Source organism: Gymnoscopelus microlampas (assembly GCF_963454915.1).
Source record: "Gymnoscopelus microlampas genome assembly, chromosome: 16".
Taxonomy (NCBI): Eukaryota; Metazoa; Chordata; class Actinopteri; order Myctophiformes; family Myctophidae; genus Gymnoscopelus; species Gymnoscopelus microlampas.
In genome coordinates, this window is record NC_139953.1 from 6444915 (window position 1) to 6460707 (window position 15793).

General features: G+C 43.0%; 2 protein-coding genes across 2 annotated transcripts in view; both read left to right on the forward strand.

The window, feature by feature from the left end:
- Window positions 1-492: 492 nt before the first annotated feature.
- On the forward strand, window positions 493-4008 carry LOC311062794 (E3 ubiquitin-protein ligase TRIM21-like; the record flags this gene model as incomplete). Its single annotated transcript, XM_084082012.1, has 3 exons — window positions 493-1192; window positions 1283-2141; window positions 4002-4008. 3 exons carry the CDS (start codon window positions 493-495, stop codon window positions 4006-4008), a joined length of 1566 nt encoding a protein of 521 aa, XP_083938138.1.
- A 1086-nt stretch (window positions 4009-5094) lies between these two features.
- LOC311063614 (uncharacterized protein) overlaps window positions 5095-15793 on the forward strand; it is a 41689-nt gene continuing 30990 nt past the window's right edge. Inside the window, exons 1-12 of the mRNA XM_084083134.1 lie at window positions 5095-5239; window positions 6200-6315; window positions 7287-7337; window positions 7710-7770; window positions 8669-8806; window positions 9300-9389; window positions 9558-9752; window positions 10786-11199; window positions 11554-11748; window positions 12984-13391; window positions 13702-13905; window positions 15125-15574. Coding sequence (XP_083939260.1) covers window positions 5179-5239; window positions 6200-6315; window positions 7287-7337; window positions 7710-7770; window positions 8669-8806; window positions 9300-9389; window positions 9558-9752; window positions 10786-11199; window positions 11554-11748; window positions 12984-13391; window positions 13702-13905; window positions 15125-15574 — 2383 coding nt within the window. The 5' untranslated portion in view covers window positions 5095-5178. The remainder of the gene's footprint in view (window positions 5240-6199; window positions 6316-7286; window positions 7338-7709; window positions 7771-8668; window positions 8807-9299; window positions 9390-9557; window positions 9753-10785; window positions 11200-11553; window positions 11749-12983; window positions 13392-13701; window positions 13906-15124; window positions 15575-15793) is intronic.

The following is a 15793-nucleotide window of genomic DNA, read 5'->3' on the forward strand; positions in this document are numbered from 1 at the left end:
ACTTTTACTTCTACTCCACTACATCTCAGAGACAAATATTGTACTTTTACTCCACTACAATTATTTGAAAACTTTAGTTACTAGTTACTTTGCAGATATACATGATTACATTATAAAACATACATTAACCACTATTTTAGCCCTATTTTATACCTAGGCTATGCGACGCGCTGTGAGCTTGTAGATCTGCTATTTTCAAACATTTTAGTACTTTTACTTTTGGTACTTTAAGTACATTTTGATACCAATACTTGTGTACTTTTACTCAAGTAAATTTTGATAACAGACTTTTACTTGCAGTATTGATACTTTTACTTAAGTGAAACGTTTGAGTACTTTTCCCACCACTGCATGTTTCGACACCTTTCGACATTGTTGAGCTTTATTCTAATACAATCCAGAGCAGATTCATATAACTATTAAGCTGTGAGAAGTAGCATTGAAGAACTACATCTGATACTTTCACTTTTATTATTCCCAGAGTGTGTCGAAATGGCCTCTGCCAGTATTCTCCACTCGGAGGAGCAGTTCCTTTGTTCCATCTGTCTGGATGTGTTCACTGATCCCATCAGCATTCCCTGTGGACACAACTACTGCAAGACTTGCATCACACTACTCTGGGACAGGACTGATGTGTGTAAATGCCCTCTATGTATCAAAACCTTCCGCAAGAGACCAGAAGTCTATGTCAATAAGGTGCTATCTGAGTTGGCTGATCAGTTCAGGAAGTCCACCACAAAGCAAGAGGCGGCTAAAGCAGACGAGGTATCCTGTGACATCTGTATCGAGACCAAGCTCAAAGCCGCCATGTCCTGCCTGGTGTGTAAGATCTCCTACTGTGACACTCACCTGGAGCCTCATCACAGAGTCGCCGTGTTAAAACAACACAAACTAATGGACCCCGTGAAGAACCTGGAAGACTTTATCTGTCGGAAACATGACAGACCTCTGGTGCTGTTCTGTAAGTCCGACCGCACCATTGTTTGTCTTTTCTGCACTGAGTCAAACCACAGGTCGCATCACGTCGTGTCTCTGAGGGCTGAGCTGGGAAAGACGGAGGCCGACGTTCAGCGGATGGTCCAGGCGAGACGAGTGAAGATTCGGGAGATCGAACACTCAGTAGAGCGGAACAAGAAAGATGCAGACAGAGAGATAGCGGACAGTGTGCAGGTCTTCACCGCTCTGATCGGCCGTATTCAGAGATTCACTGCTCTGATAGGCCGTATTCAGAGAATCCAGTCTAAGCAAATTGATGTGATTGAAGAGAAGCAGAAAACAACAGAGAAACAGGCTGAAGGCTTCATCAGAGAGCTGCGACAGGAAATCGCTCAGTTAGAGAAGAGAAGATCTGAGCTGAGGCAGCTCTCAGACACTGCAGACCACCTCCGCCTCCTCCAGAACTTCACATCCATCAACAGCCTTCCACCCACCAAGGACTGGACAAAGGTCAATGTCCATCAGTCTACACATGCGGGGACTGTGAGGACAGCTGTGTGGACAGCTGTGAAGAATCTGCGTGATACAGAGCAGCTGAGGATCATCCAGCAATATGCAGTGGATGTAACTCTGGACCCCGATACGGCAAATCCCTGTCTCATCCTGTCTGAGGATGGAAAGCAGGTGAGTGATGGAGACGTGTGGCAGAAACTCCCAGACAACGAGGAGAGATTCTCTCATAGTCTCAGTGTCTTAGGAAAACAAAGCTTCTCTTCGGGAAGGTTTTACTACGAGGTTCAGGTTAACGGGAAGATTTCCTGGGATATAGGCGTGGCCAGAGAGTCCGTCGACAGGAAGGGAAGGATCACACTGAGTGCCAACAGCGGTTACTGGACGATATGGTCGGATGGGAATGGGAATGTGTATGTGTACGGGGTGAGTGCCAATGCTAGCCCTCCCGTCCTCCCTGTAAGAGGGAGGTTACAGAAAGTGGGCGTGTTTGTGGATTATGAGGAGGGTCTCGTCTCCTTTTACGATGTGGAGACCAGAGTTCATCTCCACTCGTTCACTGGCTGCACCTTCGCCGGCAAACTCTGTCCATACTTCTGTCCCGGTGTTAGTAATGGCGGTAAAAACTCTGCTCCTCTGATCATCTCTCCTGTCAACATGATGGGCACTGATCTCGGCGGGGAAGACGGGAACATGTCCCCTCCGACAAAAAGAAGAAAGAGATCAATCATTTTGCTGGAGACCCCCCCTCCTTGGGGTTCCCGGACCCGGCTTTGAGAACCACTGCTTTATTGGTTATTGTACTGATTGCACTGTTGACACAGGCACTTTTTTTGTGTCGCTTAAGCGAGTCATGGGATGAACAACTGTGACTGGGAGTTGTTTTTGTTTTGCAGTGCAGGCTACAGTATTGCCCCCCCCCACCGTGGGATCAATAAAGGTTTATCTATCTAAGTCAGGGGTGAGCAGCATTTTGTTCCTGGGGTCCATACTGACTTAGATAAAGTGAGTGAAGTGGGACTATTGGATTGAAACTTGAAACACACTGATACAGTTGGTAAAGGAGCTGATAAGGGTCGTAAATCCTGCTCTATGTTAATTAAAACTATTTGTAGTTAAACAGCTGAAAAACCCAGTGTAAAAAGGATGAGACGAAATCAAAGACAGACACAAGCCGGTTCTCAAATTAAAAGGTTGACATGGTATTAAGAGAAAGAATCAATCCACGAGGCACTGTACAGCAAAAATATCTCTCTGACTAAACAGTCAATGATCACAACAGTTATACACAAATGAAGTTGTTATCAGCTCTGACGACGACAGCTGGCCATGAGGAGCCTTGCTCGTAGGTTGAGACTTTGGTGAGACCTTGGCTCTGACCAGCCTCGCTGGAGGTGTTGTGGCTTTGTCATAGATGGTCAAGTTAACTCCAATGAGCTGTTATTGTATTCCTCCAGAGATAATCAGTGACATCAGAGGGCCTGTGCGCTGTGCAACTCAAAACACATGCAGTCTCTAGAGTAAAGGAGAGAACTAATACTAGGATTAGTTCCAGACCACCTTGAACTTAATAAAATCATAGGATTGGCAGGCAAACTTGAGTTATGCAGAGATGTCACAATAAAATAGGATACAATGGCATATAATATATATCAATATTGTCGACACAATACATAGTTTTAGACCTATCAGAGGGTAAAAGGATAGATGGGCACTAAGGAAGAGTGGGTACCTCGGTGTTAAATTGGCAATCTTTTACGAAATGTTTTTTTTTTCCCCGAACATAAAATGTTTTTTTAAGTAAAGTATACATGATTAGAACATGCTTAAACATTCGACAATTGGAGAAAAAAAAAGAAGTAAAGTATACATGATTAGAACATTCGACAACATTGACAAATTGCTACAAAACCTGTCTATACAGTCATTTTGGCGCATAAACAAGAAGTTGAAGGATAAAATTAAGTCTGATAGTCATTAAGTTATAGCTTGAGTCCTATAGGACTTATATTGTTATGGTTGTTTACTGTATGTGTTAAAATGCTGCTCTCTAGTGCTTTTACAGCAAATTTGTTTGTACGTTTGTACTGCTTTGCTATTATTAGTAGCCTAGTAATACTAGTAGTATTGATATTGATGTTGTTATTGTTGTTGTTGTTGTTGTTGTTGTTATAATTATTATTATGATTACAATTTTGGCTACCATAATATTTTTGTATTCATTTCCTTATTTTTGTTTTTGTTGCTCATAGGTTTATTATCTTAGGTTGTATGGGTTTGAGGTACCGGAAGTATCTTCAATTGGTCATGCCGGAACGCCATATGGCGTAGTGTCAGTGGGACACAGCAAGTGTTACCACTTCCGTTTTGTTGCGTATGCCGGCGTAACGTTTGTTCTGACAGCGTGAAGCGAACAAAGGTTTGTTTGATTGTTTAAATGTGAATATTTAAGTTCATGTGTTTTCTTTATACGTTTCATTCGATAGATTTTGTTTTCAGTTATGCCTCGCCGTTCTGTTGGGCACCCATGGACTCTTTCCCTGTGTGTTATGCAGAGAGTGAGATAATTTAATTTAAAGTGTATTTTCTTTTATTACGTTTATGTGTGTTTGCGTTAGCCTATGTTTATGTTTATTCTGAACATATTATTTTATGTTTCACTACAGTTTGACGCTGGCCTGTTAATGCTGCAAGAGTGCCTTAATAAAGCCATCAGTGAGAAGAGCATCTGACTTGTTTTTAATTATTATTATTATAACAGAATTTTGTTATTATTTATTATTATCATTATCATTATCAACATCATCGTCGTCGTCATCGTTATTATTATTATTATTATTATTATTATTATTATTATTGTTATCATCATTATTATATTAATAATTCTTGTTATTATTATATTATTTTACCATTATTACATCATCATCATTATTATTATTATTATTATTATTATTATTATTATTATTACTGTCTGCTGCCGTCGTGAAGAAAATAGCAGACCTACGTGAGCTTGTAGGTCTGCTATTTTCGACGCGCGACACCGTCGTGCGACGGAGCATAGATGATAGGATATAGGTTTGCTTGGGATGTTTGGACCAGTGTTGCCATGTCCGCTTATTATAAGCGACTTTGGGCGTGTTTTTCTGCTCGTAAATAATTTGGTTGGTTGGTTGCGGGTTTTTGGGCTTGTTTGTTTCTAAAGTGTAGTTGCTTATTTGGGCTTGTTTCCAAAGTTGTTTAAACCAGTGTTTCTTAAACATTTTCAAGTGAAAGACCCCCAAATTAATATGTATTTGTCGGACCCCCATGGCCCCATCTGAAAATATTTTGTGCCAGGCAGGGACCCCCATACCAGATTTGTGTTGTTAAAATGTTTAAAAAAGTTCTTCTTTGTGAGCTTGCAGATCTGCTATTTTCAAATAGCCGAAGCCTAGTCTCCAGGACTTGTTTGTGTTATCCTTTTAGTCCAAATGTGAGACTGTACCTCGTGCTGTTTGCATTTCTGTCTAATAAAGTATTCAATCAATCAATCTTTTGGCCTTGTTTTCATAGACCTGATTGCTTGTTTCTCTCGCAAAACATGGCAACGCTGGTTTGGATCCTGAGTGAGTTCATTCAGTTTCGGTTTCTTTTTCCTAGAAAGCCGATGCGTGATCATCTGATCAACAGTAAACACACACATTATTTGACCGACCTGTCACTCTCTCCAATTGAGTGACATCTGTCACAAACATGTCAGTGTTGTTCAGAGAAATTAGACAGATCTCGTCGACTGCAGCTGCTGTTCTGGAAGGTAAGTGTAAGAACTGAGAAATGACTGATCAACTACTGTGTGTGTGTGTGTGTGTGTGTGTGTGTGTGTGTGTGTAGCTAGAGCAGCAGACTCAAAACCAACAGGCTCTATTCACAGCAGCCGTATTATGAAGACATTCAGGTGTTACCAATGATACTAATGAAAGCTCTGTTCCATTCTGGTTAAACAGAGTCAGGGTTGCTGATATAATAGTTGGGGTCTACAGACCCTCATGGGCTTCCAAATGGCCCCTTACAGGTGTGTAACTCTGAGTGTACAAGGGGTCCATTTGGTTCCATTTGTACACTCTCAGAGTTATGGGGGTCGTGGAAACCACTGTCCTACACTAAATGGAACATGGAATTCATTAGTATCATTGGTAACACCTGTGAAGGAAGTGATACTATGGCTGCTGTGCATAGAGCCTACAGTATGACAGCAAAATGATAAGTGTTTGCATTCTTTACTGTATAAATAATAACATGTTTAATAGTGATGTCCTTTTTTGTTTGTTTAATTGCTGTGTGTGTGTGTGTGTGTGTGTGTGTGTGTGTGTGTGTGTGTGTGTGTGTGTGTGTGTGTGTGTGTGTGTGTGTGTGTGTGTGTGTGTGTGTGCGCGTGCCAGATTTCTCTACATGTATGGAAGAATTTGAGAAATAGCCAAATTTGTGAGGACAATCATTTGCCTTGTCCTTTTAACTCTATGGGTCCTCCTCACAAGATAAATGGTTGCTTTACGTGTGTGTGTGTGTGTGTGTGTGTGTGTGTGTGTGTGTGTGCGCGCGCGCGCGCCAGATTTCTCTACATGTATGGAAGAATTTGAGAAATAGCCAAATTTGTGAGGACAATCATTTGCCTTGTCCTCTTAACTCTATGGGTCCTCATCACAAGATAAATGGTTGCTTTACGTGTGTGTGTGTGTGTGTGTGTGTGTGTGTGTGTGTGTGTGTGTGTGTGTAGAGGCAGGTTTTGTCAGTGATACAGACATCCAGTCGCTGAACAGACAGGATCTGAACGAGTTGTTTCCTGGAGCAGAGTGTCTCAGACTGAGGAAGAACATCAGTGACCTCATACAGGTAGCTCTCACCTCCCTGTGTCAGTGGTTTTCATCCGTTTTCATGCCAAGGACCCCTAAATTGATATACATTTGGCCGTGGTCGCGGACCCCCATCTGAAGGTGTTTAATGCCACGGACCCCCAGAAGCAAAGATTTGAGCTAAAAATGTTCTCTTTAAAAATATATACATTTTCAAGATTTTTCAAAAATAGCAGATAAATAAGCTCAAATATTAGCTATTTTTGAATAGCCAAAGCTAATGGTTAAAATGATTGTAACGCTAAGTTAACTAATTTAGCTGGGGACCCCCTGGTACTCCCCCCAAGGACCACTGGTGGTCCCCGGACCACTGGTTGAGAACCACTGGCTTTGCTGACCTACGACTACGACTGAACAAATAATAGAAAAATAATATAAGTGGTTCTCAAACTTAGGACCCCCGCCTAACTCTGAGAGTGTACAAATGGAACCAAATGGACCCGAAAGACCTGTAAGGTTCCATTTGTACACCCTCAGAGTTACATACCTATAAGAAAACCACAATGAGAACTACTGCGGTTTCAAATCGCAGAGGCTGCTATTTATATAAAAGAGGGGTCCAAAACAGACTTCTAAACTATGTATTCTAGTGTTTTATATTTGGTACGTGAATCCATTACAGTACAATATGAATTTCACCCTTAAATGTATCCTAAAAGGACCATAGCAACATATTATGTTTTTCCATGTTTAGCTTACTGTCTAAAATACTGTATAGTATACTATAGATTAAGTGCTGCTGACATTTTCCTTTTCGTAACTGTCGTGGTTTATGTCGTTCCAAAGCTCAAGTGTCCTCCCTCTGCGAGAGCCCCGATTGGCCAAAGCCATGATGGCTGTCCCCAGCCTGCACATCATAATAATAATAATAATGAATTGCATTTTTATGGCGCTTTTCTAAGTACTCAAACTTACTCAAAGCGCTTTACAATGGTTCATTCATTCATACAGGGAGGGGACATTGATCATCACTCACGTCGCCAATCAGGAGCAAATAGTCATGTGAGTGGATCACACACACACACACACACACACACACACACACACACACACACACACACACACACACACACACACACACACACACACACACAAACTTGTTTACTTGGTCTGCCCTTTTTTCCCTCTACACCTATACCTCTTAGCCAAAAATAGCAGATCTACAAGGCAGATCTGCTATTTTTGGCTAAAGTTCTCCTCAGAAAAAAGGATGCTAGGGTTCAAGTGGTTAAGGTAAAAAAAAAAAAATCATATCACACAAAGATTTGGCGGACCCCCTGTAGTAACTCTGAGGACCCCCTAGGGGTCCCTGACCCCCTGTTGAAGACCTCTGGTGTGTACTGTATATTTATGCTGTTTTGTATTCTATTGCAGAAACCAATAAATGCTGTCTTAAAGGAGCTGTTGGATTTCATCCCAGATGATTGTGTTAAAGGTAATAATGTCTAATACATTCTTCATTAAACGGCTATTTCCAGTTTTCACATTCATAGACTGTTTGTTTGTATTTCCTAAGAGCAGAGATAATGAATTGTGCCGTTTTTTCCCCCCTTGTACTCTCTCTCTTAATCTCAAACTCTCTCAATATTCATCTCCCTTTTTTTGTTTGCTTTGTGGTTTCTGTAAATGATGCGTGTGACTTGCGAGCTAGCTCAGGCAGATTCAAGAGGTTTACATGCCCGTCATGCACCACCATGTGGGTGATGATGTATATGTGATGAGTGAACATTTTTTACTCAAATCTTTGCTACTGAGGGTCCCTGGAACGAAATCTTTTGAGATGCGTGTCCACGGCCAAATATATTTGTCGGTCCTTGACATGAAAAAGTTTGAGAACCACTGATATAGCAACATACGTTTGCGGAGAAAACTGTTAGGATTTATAAGACCTTTGTAGAATTGGCCTCAGGTCTTAATGGGTTAATCAATTACGTGACAAATTTGGTGTCCTATTTTACACACTGTTGTTCCTCTTGCTGTCAGAGTCACTGCAGGTTGTATGTATGCGTCTGTTTGATCCCGGCAGCACCAGAAATGGGTTCTGCTTTCCCTATAAGAGTTCTGTTTACCCTTCGGGGGCTTTGTTTTCTATGTATACATTTCTCTCCCTGCCTCTTGAATGATTGCTTTCTAATGTGCTGAGCAGGGAGTAATGTATACGGTAGCAGAGCCATGCATGCCAAGATCAAATATTACATTCACACATGTATTTATATTTTATGAATAGAATGTTTTCAATCTATTCATGAGTTATCTGGCTGAGCTGAAATTCGTTCTCTTCCTGCCATGTTGTGCGTTTTTAGTTTTCTATCTCTCTCTCTGCTCCTCTCCAGCGGCCCTCACTAACAATGGAGTTCTGAATGACTACCTGTTCATGTTGAGGGACATGAAAACCAAAGTGGAAAACTTCCATTCCTCCCTCGAAGCGCACATTGACCTGTTTGAGGAATACACCAAAAAGCAAGAGAAAGGTTTGCATCATTAAGTGAGGTGGATATTTTAATGGGATTGAATGTAATTTTGCCTTTAGATTTGAGACAGGAGGACTTTTCTCCTAGCCTGGAATCCAGACCGGTTCGCTCCATTCAGCTGATTTTTATTTATTCCCTCACTTAGCTACTCAGTCTGGCCGTCTCTTGAACAACTCTTCGTTTCCTCACGTCACCTGTTATGTAGGCACGTCATTGCTGATTGGATAGTGCTCAGCAAATCACAATAAGAAGTGAAGTGTTTTGATTTTACTTTGGAAGGCTCCGATCTACCCTGCCCACAGACCACTTCATTGGAAGGCTCTGGTCCCGCCTCACAATCACAGACCAATCAGAATCCTCGGCGCCTGGGTGTCCGAGACCACCCCTTGCAAAAAGAATAAATAAAAAAGCCATCTGAACGGAGCAAATGATTCTGGATTCCAAGCTTCAATTCTCCCATTTATGGAAACAAATGTTACATTACTTTTTTCAGCTCCACCCGCAAGTTCGAGTGCTGATCTTGAGCCAAGGTGTGCCCCGGTCGAGAGCCAGGTCTACGGCCGAACTGATGACCATGGTCAAGGTAAGGTCAATTTCACACAACGTGAAATTTACAATAAAAAATATATACATCTGTATGTATGACTTTTACCTAAAATTGGTTATAAACTTGAAACAGATGTTGATCGACTCTGTTGGGTGGAACCCTCATATGTCCAAAACAGTTTTCCATTTACATTAAATGTTGCAGCTCAACGCACAGTGAGGATCCAAACAATGGTCAAAGGTCGAACCTTCGACTGTGACCGCACCGTGTTGCAACGCGTGAGGCAGATGGGTGGGCTTCACCTAGAGGAGACCACCAGTGGGAAGGTTGTCGTCGTCTTCTGTTCGATTTCATCACGCAACATGACAGACATTGAGGCAGCTATGAAAGACGTCCCAGGTAACAGCAGGCTTTGTTTTCGATTCCGTTTTTTAATCCATCCAATTAGTTATGGAATTATTGCACTTCACTTACCATCTGTTGATGTGCATCTTTTGATGTGCAAGTCTTCATTTCCTGCGTTTAACTCCTGCATTCTCTCCCTACACAGCCAAATTCAGAGTTAATTTAACATCTTGTTATCACATATTGCTTGTGTGAATGTATGCGAGTCAAGAAACCTGGGTGTGTATGTCTGTGTGTCTCTCCCGGGCTTCCCTGATTGGCTAACCCAACCCATTGGCTTCTTGGATTGGCTAAGATTTGTGTAACATTTGTGCCGCTTATGGGTCCATTTGGTTCCATTTGTAGACTCTTAGAGTTACACACCCGTAAGGGGCCATTTGGAACCCCCTTAAGGAACCATGGGGGAGCCCTGGACCACAATTTGAAACCCATTTGTGTAGCAGTGTTTCCAGTGAGCCAACATGCAACAATATCAGCACCCAGACTCTGTTTGACCAGAATGGAACAGAGCCTTAATTTGTATCATTGGTAACACCTATGAGGAAGTAAGGAAGAGGCCCAATTTCTTTCCATTATGGCTGCTGTGCATTAGAGCATATTAACCATTTGAACCGTATTCCCGTTCTTGGGGGAACATTTGTCAAAAATAGCCAATGTTTGGCTAATATATTATTGGACCTAGTGGACAAGAGATCCAGTAGAACTAAGGCAAGTCATTTTATGCTTGGCTGCGCGTGGGTATGATGCTCTGAAAATAGCCCTTCTACAAGCTCACTACGCGACATAGACGCGTTGTAAGCTTGTAGATCTGCTATTTTCGGCACACAGTTAAGTAGAAATCACACATTACGACGGCATCACGGCCCACCAAAATGATTTTTAGTCGACCAAATCAACTGTAGATTTAGTTGACTAAAATACAACTAGACTAAAATCTAAAACATTTCAGATGACTAAAATATGACTGAAACTAAATGTATCTTTATATCAAACTTTGCTCCCCTATACTCCTCTCTCTTGTCTTCAGGAGGAGCACCTGTCATCCTGGTAGTGATGCATCACACGCACGACGGCGACTACCCACACATCACCAGGTCTCTGGGCAGTGACCACAGCCGGAACGTCGAGGACTTTGTGAACGTGCTCTACCACGAGACGCCCGGCTTGCTGACGTGCCCACTTAACGAGCGGGCAGTGGCACAGCTACACAGCGCGTTGCTGAAGCACAGCAGTGTGAGCCCTGTCGCTGCCAGTGCCAGTGTGCGCGGTGGTAGTAGCAGTGTGCGCCCTGCCAATGCCGCTGCCAGTGGGTGCGCTGGTAGTAGCACTGGTAAAACCAAAGCTGGTGGTGGTGGTGTTTTAGCAGGAATTTCTGGTTCTGAGCCAAGGTGTGCCCCGGTCGAGCGTCAGGTCTACGGCCGAACTGATGACCATGGTCAAGGTAAGGTCAATTTCACACAACGTGAAATTTTCAATAAAAAATAAATAACTCTGTATGTATGATTTTTACCCAGTGTACTGGAAAACTTGAAACAGATGTAGATCGTCGGGTGGGGGTGGGGATGTCCAAAACTGTTACTTGTCAGGATTCAAATTCAAAAATGGCAAAAGTAGCAGATCTACAAGCTCGTAGTTCTGCTACTTTTGATGCTTTTGTGTGTCACTGTAGTGTGATCAAGTAGGGCATTCATTTACAAAAAAATACCAAAAGTTAAAACATGGAGCAACAAAATGTACAGTAGTAGTCCCTCCAAATGTTTCCTAAACAGTTTTCCATTTACAATAAATTTTGCAGCTCAACGCACAGTGAGGATCCAAACAATGGTCAGAGGTCAAACCTTCGACGTTCACCACACTCTGTTGCAACGTGTGAGGCAGATGGGTGGGCTTCACCTAGAGGAGACCACCAGTGGGAAGGTCATCGTCGTCTTCTGTCCGGTTTCATCGCGCCACATGACAGACATTGAGGCAGCTATGAAAGACGTCCCAGGTAATAGCAGGCTTTGTTTTCAGTTTCGTTTTTTAATCCATCCAATTATGGATTTATTGCACTACACTTAGCATCTGTTGATGTGCAAATCTTTTCCTGTGTTTGACTCCTGCATTCTCCTCCTACACAGCCAAATTCACTTAACACAGTTAATTTAAAATCTTGTTTTCACATATTGCTTGTGTGTATGTATGCGAGTGAAGACACCTGTGTGTTGTGTATGTCTTTGTGTGTCTCCCGGGCTTCCCTGATTGGCTAACCCAACCCATTGGCTTCATGGATTGGCTAAGATTTGTGTCACATTTGTGCTGCTTACGGGTCCATTTGGTTCCATTCGTACGCTCTTAGAGTTACAGACCCGTAAGGGGCCATTTGGAACCCCCTCAAGGAACCATGGGGAGTCCTGGACCACACTTTGAGACCCACTGGTGTAACAGAGTGTTTCCAGTGAGCCAACATGAACAATATCAGCACCTTGACTCCGTTTGACCAGAATGGAACAGAGATCGGCTATTTTCAAATAGCCAACATACTGTATATAAATATGCACATTGTTTAATGGCCAACATATATAGGTTTGAAGTGCTCATGTGAACTATTATAGTCGCTTCTTTTGGGCTTGTTTTCATAGACCTGGTTGCTTATTCCTCTCGCAAATCCTGGCAACACTACTCCTGTCACAGCAGCCGCACTGAGGGGATTTAACATTGGACACCATATGCCCAACGTTTACTTCAAAGGCTCTAGCCTTTGATTGCCTTTCAAGAAAACCACATTTGATAGACACACGTTACTGATTAGGGAGAATTTTATATTATTGCAATCAGTTCATTATTTCCTGCGTAATCGATGAATGAAACTGAAGTGTGTAATTTGGAGAGCATTGCATTGCGCGACGCACAAATTGTCTTCTTTGAATAGACTATCATCTTATATAAACACAATTGACACAGGGAATTGACACTCTCACCTCTGCTGATTATAGGAACATTAGAATCACAGAGATATCAGATATGTTGAGAATTAGGAGAGAGGGAGACTCGAATGTTGTGCCGTTGTGCGCCCTGGCCGACTCCCGACATGTCCATTGCAGGCTTGCTCTACCAAACCAATTTGGCACAGCGGGTGGTTTTAGATTCCACTATACGCTTTCCAAAACGTGTGGTAAAAATATGTAATTTTATTTAACTTTATGTCAAACTTTGCTCCCCTATACTCCTCTCTCTTGTCTTCAGGAGGAGCACCTGTCATCCTGGTAGTGATGCATCACACGCACGACGGCGACTACCCACACATCACCAGGTCTCTGGGCAGTGACCACAGCCGGAACGTCGAGGACTTTGTGAACGTGCTCTACCACGAGACGCCCGGCTTGCTGACGTGCCCACTTAACGAGCGGGCAGTGGCACAGCTACACAGCGCGTTGCTGAAGCACAGCAGTGTGAGCCCTGTCGCTGCCAGTGTGTACGGTGGTAGTAGCTGTGTGAGCCCTACCGCTGCCAGTGCCAGTGCGTACGGTGGAAGTAGCACTGGTAAAACCAAAACCAAAGGTGGTGGTGTTTTCGCAGGAATTTCTGGTTCTGAGCCAAGATATGCCCCGGTCGAGCGTCAGGTCTGCGGCCGAACTGAGGACCATGGTCAAGGTAAGGTCAATGCATCTTTATGTATGATTTTTACCCAGTGTACTGGAAAACTTGAAACAGATGTAGATCGTCGGGTGGAAACCTCATATGTCCAAAACTGTTGCTTTTCAGGATTCAAATTCAAAAATAGCAAAAGTAGCAGATCTACAAGTTCCTAGTTCTGCTACTTTAGATGCTTTTTTTGTGACGCTGTACTATGATCAAGTAGGGAATTAATTTCCAGGAAAAAAAAAAGTTTAAACATGGATCAACAAAATGTACAGTAGTAGTATCTCCAAATGTTTCCTAAACAGTTTTCCATTTACATTAGATGTTGCAGCTCAACGCACAGTGAGGATCCAAACAATGGTCAGAGGTCAAACCTTCGACGTTCACCGCACTCTGTTGCAACGTGTGAGGCAGATGGGTGGGCTTCACCTAGAGGAGACCACCAGTGGGAAGGTCATCGTCGTCTTCTGTCCGGTTTCATCGCGCCACATGACAGACATTGAGGCAGCTATGAAAGACGTCCCAGGTAACAGCAGGCTTTGTTTTCAGTTTCGTTTTTTAATCCATCCAATTATGGATTTATTGCACTTCACTTACCATCTGTTGATGTGCAGATCTTTTCCTGTGTTTGACTCCTGCATTCTCCTCCTACACAGCCAAATTCACTTAACACAGTTAATTTAAAATCTTGTTTTCACATATTGCTTGTGTGTATATATGCGAGTGAAGACACCTGTGTGTTGTGTATGTCTTTGTGTGTCTCCCGGGCTTCCCTGATTGGCTAACCCAACCCATTGGCTTCATGGATTGGCTAAGATTTGTGTCACATTTGTGCTGCTTACGGGTCCATTTGGTTCCATTCGTACGCTCTTAGAGTTACAGACCCGTAAGGGGCCATTTGGAACTCCCTCAAGGAACCATGGGGAGTCCTGGACCACACTTTGAGACCCACTGGTGTAGCAGAGTGTTTCCAGTGAGCCAACATGAACAATATCAGCACCTTGACTCTGTTTGACCAGAATGGAACAGAGATCGGCTATTTTCAAATAGCCAACATACTGTATATAAATATGCACATTGTTTAATGGCCAACATATATAGGTTTGAAGTGCTCATGTGGCCTATTATAGTCGTTTCTTTTGGGCTTGTTTTCATAGACCTGGTTGCTTATTCCTCTCGTAAATCCTGGCAACACTACTCCTGTCACAGCAGCCGCACTGAGGGGATTTAACATTGGACACCATATGCCCAACGTTTACTTCAAAGGCTCTAGCCTTTGATTGCCTTTCAATAAAACCACATTTGATAGACATACATTACTGATTAGGGAGAATTTTATATTATTGCAATCAGTTCATTATTTCCTGCGTAATCGATGAATAAATGTGAAGTGTGTAATTTGGAGAGCATTGCATTGCGCGACGCACAAATTGTCTTCTTTGAATAGACTATCATCTTATGTAAACACAATTGACACAGGGAATTGACACTCTCACTTCTGCTGAAATTAGAATCACAGAGATATCAGATATGTTGAGAATTAGGAGAGAGGGAGACTCGAATGTTGTGCGCCCTGGCCGACTCCCGACATGTCCATTTGCAGGCTTGCTCTACCAAACCAATTTGGCATAGCGGGTGGTTTTAGATTCCACTATACGCTTTCCAAAACGTGTGGTAAAAATATGTAATTTTATTTAACTTTATGTCAAACTTTGCTCCCCTATACTCCTCTCTCTTGTCTTCAGGAGGAGCACCTGTCATCCTGGTAGTGATGCATCACACGCGCGACGGCGACTACCCAAACATCACCAGGTCTCTGGGCAGTGACCACAGCTGGAACGTCGAGGGCTTGGTCAACGTGCTCTACCACGAGATGCCCGGCCTGCTGACGTGCCCACTTAACGAGCAGGCAGTGGCACAGCTCCACAGCGCGTTGCTGAAGAACAGCAGTGTTGGCCCTGCCACTGCCAATGTGCACGGTGGTAGCAGTGTGAGCCCTGTCACTGCCAGTGCCAGTGTGCACGGTGGTAGTAGCAGTGTGAGCCCTGTCACTGCCGCTGCCAGTGCGTACGGTGGTAGTAGCACTGGTAAAACAAAAGGTGGTGGTGGTGTTTTAGCAGGAATTTCTGGTTCTGAGCCAAGGTCTGCCCCGGTCGAGCGTCACTTCTACGGCCAAACTGATGACCATGGTCAAGGTAAGGTCAATTTCACATGATTTTTACCCAGTGTACTGGAAAACTTGAAACAGATGTAGATCGTCGCGTGGGGGTGGGGATGTCCAAAACATACTTACTTTTCAGGATTCAAATTCAAAAATAGCAAAAGTAGCAGATCTACAAGCTCATAGTCCTGCTACTTTTGATGCTTTTGTGTGACGCTGTAGTATGATCAAGTAGGGCATGATTCATTATCAA